This window comes from Drosophila virilis, chromosome X (genome assembly GCF_030788295.1).
Source record: "Drosophila virilis strain 15010-1051.87 chromosome X, Dvir_AGI_RSII-ME, whole genome shotgun sequence".
NCBI classification, from domain to species: Eukaryota; Metazoa; Arthropoda; class Insecta; order Diptera; family Drosophilidae; genus Drosophila; species Drosophila virilis.
Window position 1 is genome coordinate 24,542,013 of NC_091543.1, and position 14,488 is coordinate 24,556,500.

General features: G+C 44.6%; 1 protein-coding gene across 2 annotated transcripts in view; it reads right to left on the minus strand.

The window, feature by feature from the left end:
* The window catches only part of LOC6631416 (rho guanine nucleotide exchange factor 10), a 132,744-nt gene that overhangs the window by 84,673 nt on the left and 33,583 nt on the right, over positions 1-14,488 (minus strand). Inside the window, exon 4 of one of the 2 annotated variants that reach the window (XM_070211332.1) lies at positions 11,884-14,029. In XM_070211332.1, the coding sequence (XP_070067433.1) occupies positions 11,884-13,987 (2,104 nt within the window). In that variant the 5' untranslated portion in view covers positions 13,988-14,029. Of the gene's footprint in view, positions 1-9,435; positions 9,611-11,883; positions 14,030-14,488 lie in introns of those variants that run through there. The other variant, XM_070211333.1, reaches the window with a different exon arrangement.

Consider the following 14,488-nt stretch of genomic DNA (forward strand, 5'->3'; position numbering starts at 1 on the left):
TCAGAATACTCCAAGTGACCATATACAATTCATTGATTCTGTTTAATAGAATTTCTTCAGATTAGTCAAAAGAGATTTCTGAGAGAGATTTTAAAAGCCATTCTTGTCCTATTCTTTTAGGTAAGTCACATGACTCTTTAGGCTGCCATCTTGTCGGACTTCCTTTTAAACAACTTGGGAACATCTTGTGCTAAGAAGCGGGGAAGCTCTGGCTATCTGAAAAATTTCTTCTCAGATTTTGCGATTTATTAAATCCCGTTCTATGTGCCCTGTGTAAAAAAATGAAAATCAATCTGGGCCAACAACTTAAGAGCTGGTTTGTTATTACATTTTTCCAATTAATTCACAAATAAAGTAATTAAGTGAAGGAAAAAATACACGTCAATGAGCTCATAAACAAACAACTGTTTATTACTTTTGAGTGTATATCGCCAATTGATGCTTCGCTGACTTTGGGTTCACACTCTCCGGAGAGCTATGCACTTCCAGGTCTAAGCTTTAACTGCGTCAGACCAAAAATAAATAAATAAAAGTTTCGAGTTGGGCAAACAAAATGCCAAAGGCAATTGCAATCGCCACAAGCCGCAGCAAGCCAAAAGGCAACAGTTTCCATGGAAAATGAATTTTCCATTGGGGTTTGGCAAAATGAGCACGAAGCACGTGTTGTATGGACACCGACAACGGCGACAAGATATGACGACCAAGTGCTCCAATTTATTATAACTTTTAAAATAAAAGTTTTTTGTTTATATATATATATATATATATATATATTTATTTTTTTTTCTCAAAGCAGCCTTTGCAGTTGGCTTTTTACCTCTCCCAGCTGGTCGCTCTCTGGCATTTGCCGACAGTTGCCATACCCTGTACACACAAAATGGGTCGAACGGACATACGGGGGCAGCAGGAGACAAAACTGGTTACGGTTATTGGCACAAATTTTGGCTAACCTAACAAGCTGCATAAATCCATGGCAGAGGAATGAGTTTTCCACATCAGCTTCGTGCTGCTGCAATTGATGCCACTTTTTCTTATCATGGACAAAACTATAGCCAGGCCTGAAAATGGTTCAAAACGATTTGGCGAACTTTTAAAACAATAACTAAAATACTCAAATGAATGAATGAAAACATTTAAGGGGTAGCTGCAGCTCGAGCAGGGTCCATTGTAGAACTCTTACTTGTTGTGCTCGGCCTGGCATAAAACTGGACCTGCATCTGGAGCTGATGCTGGAGCTAATGCTGGAGCTGGAGCTGGAGCTGTCGTGCTTGTCTGAAAATTATTTTTGTTTTTTGCTGGTGCTGCAGCTAATTCATGGAAATTTATGTTTAATGACAACAACAAAGGCAGCTAGCTACTAAAATGAAAATAAACAACACGGGCAAATTGCGGGCAGTGACGGTGGCTGCGCATTCTGGTTTCTCATTAAAAGCAAATTTGCCTTTGCCTGGGCGACAACAACCATAACTGACCCACACTTAACTGTGTTAATAAGCCCAAGTTGCTGTTGTTGTAGCTGCTGCTGCTGTTGCATGTGGACTTTGCGTTGTCTGAGAATGCGGGCGTTGCGTAGGCGGCCTGTGCAACGTGCAACGTGCAACGGCAACGCGCAACGAGACCGAAAGTTGTGGCCGAGTTGGTGGCAATTGTCAGCTGGCTGGCAGCTTTATGACACCTGGCATGCAATTATGTATATGACAGGCGACTCTTGTAATGGAATTCTTGTGCGGTTTCATTATGCAACGCAAGGCTTGCAGATGCATATGCTTAGATGTACACACACACACACACACACACACACTTACATACACATGCATATTGAATGGGGAACGGAAATGCCAGACAAATTCTGTGTACAGCATGCGCCGGGCTTTCTACAAACTACAAACAGAGACTACTCTCCTGTCTGTCTGACGGATTGTCTGCCGTCTGCCAGACCGTCTCTATGTCTAACAGCTTCCGGCTGGCTGGCTGGCTGGCTGGCTGGCTAGCTACTGGCTGCTGTCTGCCCAAGATGCATAAATCATGTGCTAGCCAAATCAGCGGCCCACTGGCAACAGCAACGGCAACAGCGTCCCAATCAAATCAAGAGCGCGCGACCACATTTGCCAGCCACACACGACACCGAAACGTTTTGTGCCACAAAATGCTGGCCATACGCTTTTTGGTAGCATCGATTTGGCCAACAACTAAGTCAGCCAGTCGGCAGCAATAGTAAGTATTTCAAGTCAATCCAGTTGCCGTCGCTGACAGCCTAACACAAAAACTTAATTAAAAGCCAGAGCCCAACTGTGTCCACAGTCACAGCACGGGCGCGAGCGAGACAGAAAGAAACGTAGACGCAGACAGAGTGAGTGAGAGAGAGAGAGAGAGAGAGAGAGAGAGAGAGGGAGAGAGAGAGCGACAGAGTGGCAGAGCTAGGGTGAGACATACAGGCGCGCATATATTCGTAGCGATTTGACTCAATTTCCAAATGAATTTTCCCTTGCCACAGCGTGGCACACATTCTGCTCTTATTATACCCTTGCATAGGGTATTTTCGCTCTGCCACGAAATGTGTAACAGCTGTTGCTTTGATGCCCAATGCTATACTTACTATACGGCTCTAAGCAATCGATTTTCTGAGGCATATGTAAAAACTGACAGTTGCTGGCGTTGAGCCGGTGAACTTTCATCCGCAAGGCCGATGCTCAAATACCTAAACCCTTCAGTCTAATGACTTCACACCTGCAAAACACAATTAAATGACTGCGTCGCTTTTGATGTTTTCATACAAACATTATCTAGCACTCTCCTTAATTGGAACTTAAGACTTTTCTTAGTGCTAACTTTCAAGCCTGAAAAAGGCAACAGCTTAAGTCAGGCAGGACAAACTCTACTCATAGAGTATTGCATGTTTGTTAGACGCGCAATTTATTTTCTTTTATGTTCTATTTCTGTATCAAATTTGACTATGGCGAAAGTAATGCGGTCGCCTGTTCCTGGGTCAACGGTGCGTATGTGCAATGCGGACGGTCAACTAACAATTGGCAACAGGCAACAGGCAACCGGCAACCGGCAACCGGCAGGCGGCAATAGGCAACCGGCAACTGGCTGTTAGCCAATTATCAGCTGTAGGTGGCATTCTGCAGTCCTAGTTGCAATCTGCGGCACTGATCAGAGCATGCAATGTGCCCCGCTTGAACTTTGCAGCACGTTAAGTGGAGCAACAGGCAGAAACTGTGTCTGCATCCATTGAGACTGAAGAGAGATGAATACGGGTCTGTCATCAGAGTAGAGCTGTCTGCGACATTTAATTAGAAAAGAAACGCAAAAAATTTGCCAACTATTTGACAATGTGGCGGCGTTTTAATTGGCAACAGCCAGATGTTGCATAATGTGCCGGGGATTGCCCCAAAAGTGATGCACAAAACGCTGCAACAACAAAAAGAACTGGCTAAAAGCAGAAACATGTTGGCCATATATATTTCGTCGGTGTCTAGCCCCCTCCCGCCTCTCCGCTCACACACACACACACACACACACACACACACAGCACCCAGGCAAACAAGATTTTGTGGCAAGGCGGTGTCTTAATGGTGTCAACACCGCTGCCAACTTTGTGGCAAGACTGGAAGCAGCTATCGCATCGATAATTGTCCAAAATATATTGGCTTTCATTGGCATTGACAGCGATAATTGGCCAAATCGAAGCCAGAACCGTTTGTGCGGAAAGTTTGCGACTTGACTGTATTCGGTTGCAACTCCCAACTCTCTGTCTTAAGCTTGCCTGACGTTTTGACAGCGCGCGGGCAGCAGCAGCAACTAAATAATGTCGAGCATATATCATTTATCATTCGACCGTGGCCTAAAATTAATATGCATATCAGTCGCTAGCTGCTCTCCAAATGCTCCGCTAGATATGCCGAAATGGGATTGAGCCACAGCCAGGTACCAGCTTTGTTGCCAGCCTTGTTGCTTGCCTAGATCTAACAATTTATGATCAATTGCCAAACAGTTGGCAGTCTACAAGGGAAATATATTATTATATTTGGCAACACAGTCATTATCATGATATTATAATATGAGCATCAGCTATGGAAACATTTATTTTTAAAATTAGATTCCAACGTTTTTATCTAAGTTGAAAGGGAGGCAAGCGTTTCGCCTGGAAGATGAGATTCGGTATCAACTGGCAGATACAATTACGAGGTAAGTCAACTATAAGCGAAATATTTTAATTCCTACAAGATTTCTATATTGGGTATTATTCAAATAAATATAACTTTATAGCTGCGAGCCGAAGCGGTTGGAAACCAGAATTTCCTTTATCGTATTTATTAAACATTAACTGAACCTCAAACCGTTTTAGCTGGACGATTCCTCAACTGAAGCAAAGCAAAGTTTATTAAATAGGGAATAATAAAAAAAAAGTTGAGCAGTTAAAGAAATGTATTTCGAACCGATACCAGGACTTCAATATGTGAACAACCGTGTTCGCGAGCACAAACTTAAGGCGAGCCCTAACCCCCGAACGAATGCAAAGTTGTGCAGGGTTGCAGTCCATTCTACAATCTACAATTGTTATTATAACGATGAATTTTCAAGGGTATAAGCTGAACCATCATCCAGCTAAGACTTATAGCCAAGTCCTTGAACAAACAGTGTATAGAAGTATTCGACCATTCAGGCAAATAAACCTTCCTTGTAGATATAAATAATAAATATCAATATTGGCTGTGAACGTGTGCATATGGTTCTCATATTAAAGTTGGTTTCCAAGAAATGGCATTGATTTTTATCAAGAACATTTGTAGTATCCACTTTCATGGAACGGCATTTGATTATCAGCCGTATTACCCACTGGATGTCAAATGGTGCTGGGCATAATTAGACATCGAATTGATGGTTAGTCACAGTTCGCAGTCGATTAGCCAAATTAATGATTTATAGATGTTGCGCCCCTAACACTATATGCTATCTATGACCCCTCTCAACAGCAGTTAAAGTAACAGTTTTCGGGTTTTCGGTTCGTTTTTGATGGCGAGGGAGGCAAAACAATAAACCTGTCGGAGCCATTCCATAGCTGTTTAATATCATTGCCATATGCATGGATTACCAAACCCTAAAACCGCACAAAACAATGCACGATACAACAACAACAACAACAACAACAACAACAACAACAACAATTGGACTGTATCGCATGGAAGACATGTTGACTTTTTGGTGTGTACAACGGGACGTATGCGCGTTGTTGTACTATTTGCCATTTTGCATGCCTTCACATTAGATAAGTTAAGATTGGCGATTGTCGGTTACATTGTTGTCGCTGTTGCGGTTGTAATTATGCAAATTTGTTAACAACCTCTAAATACGGCAACAGCACCAGCAACAGCAACAGCACCACCAACATTTTCATTTTCAATTTAATTTTGCAGTTTTTGTTTCTTTTTGCTTTTGTCTTGCATTTTTGGCTTGAATTTTTAATTAACATTGCGCATACGCCACATGCACCCCAACAAAAACGAACCGAATCTTGAGCCAAGCGGCGCCTATTTCGAGGTGTGCTGTTGTTGTGGTAAATGTATGCCAAATAAATGCAGCTAAAAATGAAATAATGAGAACACTTTTTTTTTATGCAAACATGGCTTAAACACTTTCACTTAGCCAGCGCGACTAAGAGAAGAAAAGCAACAAAAAAAAAAAAAAAAATGTAATGCAACTAGCAGGCTACACGAATTTCGTGTCGTAAAGCTCTCAACTCCCGGCCAGCCAACTGAGTGCTGGGCCAGCCAGTCCGAGTGGGTGGGCAGCGCGGGCTGCACCACAGCGAGTCGCTGTGGCATGCTCAAGTGGTGCAATGTGCACACGAGTGCGAGTGCGAGTGCGAGTGCGATTGTAAGCGCGAGTGCTGAGCATCGAGATGCACATGAAATTGGATGTCTTTTTTTGTTGTTTGTTTGTTTGTACTTGGACAGGGAAATGGGGAAATGGGAGTGGGCATTGCAATGGACATGAGCCAGTTGTAGATGTTGCTCTGCTGCTGTCACATTTGCAATTAACTCACGAGGCGACGACATTGATTAACGAGGCGTTTTTAAGCGGCACTCAAACACGCGCTAATGTCGCGACAGACAACAATAACAACAATAGCAATGGCAACAGCTGACGTTCGACAGGCGACAAACACACACACAATGGGCATGGCCAGAGTGCAATGTATCTACTTGTATCTCTTATAGATACAGATACAAATGCCAGCATCCAGTTGGATTCTGAAAACTGTTCAATTGTTGGCAATGTTTGCTAATTGAATTGAATGTGAGCACTTAGCTGCTTAGGATAAGTCGAAAAATTAGTTAACAATTGATGTGACCCATGCACACACACACACACACACACACACACACACACACACACACACATAGCTCATATCGCACAATGCGCGCACTTTCGCTGAAAAATAAGTTTTATTAATTATTGCACAGTCTCTTGAATTGTTGTTTTGTTTTGTTTTATCGCTTTGTGCCTTGCGACATACATACATATGCAGAATGAAAAGCGAAACAAAAAGAATAAGCGAAAGTATGAAGAAGCAGAACATTCACAAATGCCAACACGGAAAGCGTTAAGTACTTGTATTTGTATACCCTGTAGTGTAAGGGTATTCTGGTCAGGCATATATATATGCCATATCAAAATCCGAGATGATTTATTAATTATTTATCATGGCCATGCATGATAGCTAGAGATGCACAGAACCAATTAATTTCATTTGATCGATAAAGACAATAATTGTGGCATATAAAGACTAGTTTTTAGTTTTTAGCCTTCGTTGCGGGAACTTGAAGAAAGGTATAGGGTATTACCTAGTCGACCCTATCATTTTTGTTATTGTATACTATATATATATTTACATATATATGTAGTTGGTGCAATCCCCCGTGAGCTATTGGAGGTGAAGTCAAGTGCCTTCTCCGGGGCGACGACCCCTGGATGTGCATCTGGATAGTCCAATAGATATATATATATCTATATATATATAAATGTGCACACATAGACACATTTGCTGGCAACATATACTCGATTGAATGCTCTGACAAGTCGAGCCTTCACAGGACATTGGCTTGTCGAGAAATCCCTACAAAGAACAGTGGAATGGGCAGGAAATAAGAGTCGCTGAAGCACTTCTTCTGTAATCGCTAGGATATACGTAAGAGCTGGTTTAAATTCCTGGCAGCCTCTTAGCCAGTTTATCTTTCCGTCCTAGAAAAGATGGTTGGGTCTCTTTGGAACTAGGCGGTCGATGTAACTAATATTTGCTTTCCTTTGACTTTATTTTCATCGTTTATAATTCTCAAGTAGTTCGAGCTATGGACTTAGAAGAAGACCTTGCAAATCGAGAGTCGGCTGCAAAGTCCAGGAATATCTACACAGACAATCTGTTCCCTCTTGGTGTTTACATCTTGTTGTTATTCTAGGCTGCCGCACAGCATTTTTGATTAAGCCGGCAAACGCCGGGTAATACCAGCTGGTATAATCGCTCCTCCTTTGGGCGAGGTTAGTGCCGTCAGCTGAGCATTTTGTGTTCGTTTTTGATCTCGTTCTCTGCTGCTTAACATTTTTTGAGTTCACTTTTAGACTTCATGTGTATGTGTGTGTTGTGTGTGCATGTGTGTATGTATTGTTGTATGTGGATGTACGTCTCTTATTGTTATTGTTATTTTTATTGTTATTACCATTGTTGTTGCTGACATTGTGGCAGCGCAGAGCTTTTAATTAATTTGTGTCTGCTCTGTGCGGATGTTGCTCTTCGTGTTGATACCCTTGCTGAAGGTATTATAACTTGGTCAGGACGTATGCGACGTATTAAATAAGATTTATAGATAATCATAATGCTGATTTGATATATCCATAAGATCCAGATATGAATATATTATGTACCGAAAATCTAACTGCAAGGGCATTATTATAGATCTACGGCAGTTCATAAGAAAACTTTTCTTTTTATACGAACAGCTCAAATTAGAGGGTATTCTGGTCGAATCGGATATATATATATATATATTAACCCTTTGCTTTTCTAATATATCGCAAACAAACTAGGCAATAACGATATTCACTAATCCCCCCAAATATCTGCAAGCCCCTCAGCCATAAAGAAGGGTATTTAGTCTTCGACATGCCCAGGATAGCCGGTTTTTCGAGTTAAATATTTTCTTGTTTTTGATTGACTGTGTTAATGCAATGTGTACGTATATATGTGGCGTGTATTCCGTGTATATATATTACATAAATAATATCTCCAAAATTATTTTGCTACGCATCTGTAGAACAGGTACAATAACGTCCCGAAATATTAGTCATCAAAAGCTGCGCCACTAACAATAATATGGTCACAAAAAAAAGCAGATCTGCGGGCAATGTAAAGGGCGCGGGGTCGTGCCGTGTGAGTGTAAGAGACATGTGAGCGAAGGCGTTGCCCACAAACCAGTTAGCTGATTCATTTGGCTTGCAGCTGTTTTGGCTATGACCAAATGGCCAACCGGCCCGCTAAATGGGCAAGAACCTGCCACAAAATACCGACTGCATAGCCAAGATCACGCCAACAAGCTGCAAACAAAACGCTACATGTTGGCATTTTCGCTTGATGAACATCGACATGTTAAGAGAATTGACAAACTAACAATATGATAATATTATCAATACAGTGAAAGCTCTCCTCACGCACACTCCTAACAGGCGGACAGCCCGCTCAGACGGACCTATTCTGCTAAACCATTATGAATCAGTCCATACCCATCCATCCCACCGCCAATTAAGCCTCTCCTGATCAGAAGCTAAATGTTCGGCCTAGGTAGTTTTCACTGTATTTGTATAAACAACTAGAAATGAACATTTCAAATTAGTTAGTTAAATAGAAACCGATTCACCAAATAAATAATCTTATCTTAAAACTGTGAAAATATTTTAAGATCAGCAAATCTTATTATTCTTCTCTTTTAAATAAATGTTATTTCTTTATATATCATAATTTTCATTAAGTTTACTTTGCTCTAAAAGTTTTAGTTTTTTTTTTTTTAGTATTTGTTTAGCTTTAGCTCAATATCATTGAAATATTTGCATTGAGTATAATCTTAAGTATTTTTAAAATTTCTTTCTCTTTATCTAGGTCTATATTTCTAACCCAAAATATGCCCAAAATTCGAATAAAGGTAAGCGGCTAAGTCGGTTTGAATACTTAAATCTGAAGTCTGTAGTGAAATGTGATTTTCTCTATGGAAAGGAAAGGCATACAGAATATGGGAATATTATTATGAAAATATAATTTGTGGCTAATTTCATTAGCTTAAATCACAGCTGGGACAATGCATTGTGCAATGCAAAGTTGCGATACGATCAAGCTAGATGGAATGACTAAAATGATAAATAAATTATATAAAAAATACGCACATTTTAAGAGGATAACGCCGTTGCCCTGTTGACTTCGATTCAGGCCGAGATTATTGCGCATCAGCGACTGATGCGAATGCTGATGATGAGTGCCATCCAGTGCGGATTTGATTATATGAAAGGCCATCATGCAAATGCATTACACGAAAGCCTATTGTTAATTATTATTAGCTGCTGATTGTATGAACTATATATGTTCCGATCAATTGTAGCCTATATAGTTGTCTTTTAGCTCTTCATATGCGTGTGCGTGCGTACGTGTGTGTGCGTGTGTGTGTGTGTGTGTGTGCGTGCTAAGTAATAGAAATAAGTAATATAGAGCGGGTCATCTGATTATCGGCGTTGCAAAATCTGAGATCAGACGCCCAAAAAATACGAAATAATAATGCTTTAAACATTTCTAGCTTGAAATTTGTTAACAAATCGACAGTTTTGTATGTATTTTGAAAAATAAAAATGCGCTCTGCTGATAATGCAAAGACGTCGACGACGTCTGCTTAGTTTGCAGCTGAAATTAATTATTGTCGATTTATTTTTGAATGCTCACGAGCATTAACATATACGAGTGTGTGCATGTGTATTTATGTTGCCAGCGACAACGACAACTCAGTGTAAACGCCTCCCCCGGAGTGAAAAGCAACAACAAAATTGATGGCCTTTGGCTGCGGCTGGGGTCAACGGGGTCGCCAGGTCGATTTTGGTGTGCATTGGTCATGCCGCAACAAGCATTGCAACAATGACAACAACAATAATACAAACACACAAATACACACACAGGTACAAGCAAACACACAGCTACGCAGACTCACAGTTTTTTGTTCTTTTTTTTTTTTTTTTTTTGCACTACGCTCGCATTCCCGAATAATTCACTTGCACTTGCACTTTAGTCATTGCACTCCCAATAAAAATTGTACAAAAAATCAAAATAAAAAGCACAGTGCATGTGTGTGTGTGTGTGAGTGTGAGTGTGTGCACTCTATTATTTGTGGAGATAAAAACGGAACAGCAACTGGTGCGCTTCAAACGATAGCGCGGCGTGGCAAACATGCGGCAAGCACGACAAGATCGATTCTACTGAATCCGCTGTGCGCCGATGAATGGGAATGGAGCCCCCAAAATGAGCCGCCAACAACAACCACAACAACAACCACAACAACGACAACCGCAACAACAACAACAACAACAACAACAACAAGAGCGACTAATAAAAAACGGCAACGCGAAACTAAAACGACGACGACTACGCGATGTCCAACGACGCGCGAGCCAGTGGAGCATGTGCCACAAAAATTATCACGCTGGCTGCCTGCACATGCAGTGTGTGTGCGCGCGTGTGTGTGTGTGTGTGTGTTGGTGTGGTGTCTGTGAGGGGGTGGCTGGGCATTTAAGTAGCATAGCAAAAAAAAAAAACAGCCTGTTGCGCTCTTCAAACGCCTCTATTGATTGCGGGTTAAGCCCAGCACTAAAAAGAAACAAACACACATAAAAAACTTATTAATTGCAGAATTTGACGACGTGTTGTCTGGCAAATGGTTACAGAAAGTGGAGCTAGCCACGGCAAGCCGAATATTAAATGCTCTATGACAGCAACTTTTAAATGAAGGATGTGGTCAATATATCTTGGAAACCGGAAAAGAACTGCCTATAAGAACTTTACATTCAAAAGAGCATTCAAATTGGCGGCTATGCGAAGTAAAAAGACGTTAGATTTTATGGCTGATCAACAAGTGGACTTGTGTGTGAATACTGAACAGGAATAAATATACTTTAAGGCATCGGAGATGGTCGCCTTCATGAGTCAAACATTTCGTGCCAAAGTCCTAATGGTCCACGCAAGGGTATATAAATCATGTACTGCAAGGCAAATGTCAATTGCAGCTTTCATGCTCAATCTAAGTAAATTTGTCTTATTTTAAAACCAAATGCAATTGCACATCTTAGCTAAGTTGCACACCTTAAAGCAGCCACAAAGTCAGAAGACAGTTTTTCAGCCCAAAAGTATGCAACAGCTCCGTGAAAAGGCTAGGGCAAGCTGTGCGTTCGTTAAGTGTGGAACAGTACCCTTAGCCAGCACACACACCAAAAGCAGCTTGCGCTAAGGACTGCTGCAGATGGCGCTAGCAAAAGTAAACATGTACAGCGCATACAACAGATGGCGGCAGTTAGCCGTACCTAAGCCAATTTTCTGTTTAAGCGGCTTTTTGTTCTAAATAATATATATCCAATCAAGCTGGCAGCCAGTTTCATCCGACTGTGCAATACTCTGTCCACACACAAAAGTGACTTTTAACTTGAAAGTTTTAAGTTGAGAGTTAAGAGAAGATGAGCTCTTTGTGGTTGGGGAAGTGGGTGTAGCCAAGTTTTGAACCGAGTCGATTCTAATGTGGAATTCCAATTTGTTTTAAATTGAAAATTAAGTTGAAAGCAATTGCAATTGTGAAGACTCACCTGAGAGACCCGTGTCATTGATGCTGGAGGTCGATGTGGAGAAACCGGGCAATTTGCGCCAGCCCTTGCGATTCCAGAAGCTGCGCGCCTTCGACTCAGTGGGCACACTGGGTCCAGGATCTTCGGCGGCGCGTATGCGAGCACAGCTTAGGATGCGGCGGCCGCAGGAGGCGCGCGCCAAAAAACTGGAATTGGTAGCGCCGCCAACTGCGGCAATCTGCGCTTCATCATAGCCGGCGGCGGTGGCACGCTGAAAGGAGCGACAGCTTTGGGTAGCGTAGGCAGCGGATGCGGTTGGCGTTTGGCGGGCGCACTTGATGTGATGCGTCTTGCTCAGCCGCAGGCTGCCAATGTAGCTGGCGCCGCTGCTGCCGCTGAAGCCGCTGTCCAGATCGCAATTGGTGCTGCTGGTGATGGCGGTGTGCGGATGCGCATGCGAATGCGGATGCGAATGCGTGCCTTTCAGCGTCGCCAGCAGCTGCTCAATGCCGGCCACATCGCTGCTATCACAGATATTGTCCGCCGAGGTGGAGGTCAGCCTGGCCAGCACTGCCGGCTGGCCACTGGTCGCCGTTACGCACACTGTCGGACTCGGCTTGGGGGGCGTGCCGCTGCCGCCAGCAGTAGAAGCAGCAGCAGCAACAGCAGGTGGACTGCATTTGGGCGGACTTTCTGGCATGAGCATGGCCTCAACGCTGAGATTCAGCTCCCCGAGTATCTTGTGATGGCGATGCTGCACGCGACGCAGCTCCTCCTCGACCAGCGTCTGATTGAGCGAGCCCGCCGAATGCGAACCGACGCTGCAGCCCAACTGCTGTGACTGCAACTGTGGCTGTGGCTGCGACAGCTTCTTACCCGTGGCCGCTGAGGATTGCAGGGCCGCCGCATTGATCTCCTCGTAGAAGTTCTCGCTTTGGCTGCTCGCCGTGGTCAGTTTGTGGTAGCGCGTCTGGTACGATTGCAGCGTGGCTGGCGAGACCAGCTGCTTGTTCTTCTTGCCCTTGGAGAGCAGCGCGCGTATGGAGTTGGGCGGCGGCGGGCCAGCCTGAGCCTGAGCCTGTGACTGTGCCGCTGTACAGCAGCTGGCATTGGCGCCCGCAGCGCCGCCAGCTGCTCCTCCGCCCTCCGGCTTGGGCACATTCGAGTGGCGCATAGCGGCGCCCGGCTCGTAATAGGCATACGAATAATCGTGCTGCTGATGATGCATGTGATTCAGGCTGCTCGCCGGCTGCAGTGCATTCCATTTGACCGCAGCCGTTTCGCTGCCATCGCGGCCCAGCGTCTTGCTCTGGCGTCCAATCACCTGATTGAGCTGATGATGCGGCGTCAGGTCCGGCTGCTCGTTACAGATTTCGATCGCATCGGGATCGGGATCCGGATAGCGCGGCAACAGCTGGCGACGCCCGTTGCCATTCACGGCCATGCCGCTGGCCACGCCCACGCAGCTGCCCAAGCTGCTGCTAACAATGGCCGCGACGGCAATCGGCGAGCTGCCAGCAGATTTGTGCAGCGGACTAGTCGTAGCCGGCGGCGGATAATCCGGCGGCGGCGGGAATTGCAGGCAGCCAGCGTTCTGCTTAGGCGCGGTCATGCCCACGCCGGCGCCAACGCCAGCGCCCATGGCCAGGCCCAAGCCTTTGCGCAGGCCATGAATGCCCTCTAGCTGTTGCTGTTGCTGCTGCTGTTGTTGCTGCTGCTGCTGTTGCTGCTGCTGCAACTTCTGCTGCTGCTTGAGCCGCTGCAGCTGCGTCTGTTGCTGCGTGTAATAATTTTGGTTGGCGGGCTGATGCGAATGCTGATGCGGATGCGAATGCTGATGCGGATGCGAGTGCTTCAGCTTTGAGTGTGTGTGCGTGTGCGTGTGCGAGTGCGAGTGCGAGTGCACGTGCAGCTTGGCCAGATGATGGGGATGACCGTGATGGCTGCTCGCGTTGCCACTGCCGCTGCTGCTGTTGTTGATGCTGCTGTTGTTGCCCAGGCCGCCGCCGCCGCCGTTGTTGCTGTTGTCGTTGTTGTTGTTGTTGCTTATGCTGCCGCTGCTGTTGTTGCTGCTGCTGTTGTTGCTGTGGTTGTTGCGTCTGCTGCCCAGTCCCAGGCTCTCCATGGCACATGTTGCCGCTTGCTGCTGCTCCCTGCTCGAACGGCGCTGTAATGAGTCGAGTTTAGCGACAATTAACTAAATATTTTAGTAGCTAAGTGGTAAAATAGCAGCTGCACGAATGCCAAAACAACTTCCTGAAACTTTAACTGCCAGCGGCCAACAGCGCCCAACCGCTGGCACGCTCCACTGGCTGGGGCCAAAGCGCGAAGCATTCAAATGCAAGCGCTTGGAAGCGGCCACTCGCATTCCATTTAGCGCCCAGCAGCCAACAGCAGCCATCAGCAGCCTGCGGGCACACATGCCGTCCCAAGTCCCTATGAATCTGCCCCAACATGTACCCACACCTCCCTTCCGCCCAAAGCGAGATTAATTGCTGCTAATTAAGTGAGTCTTTGGTTGGCGGCCACGAATCCCCAGACAGTGCCCGCTACTGGGCTTTACTTTTTCTAATAGCAGCTTTTTATATACGCTGTAGCATAAATTGAAAACAACAGGGCTGGCAAA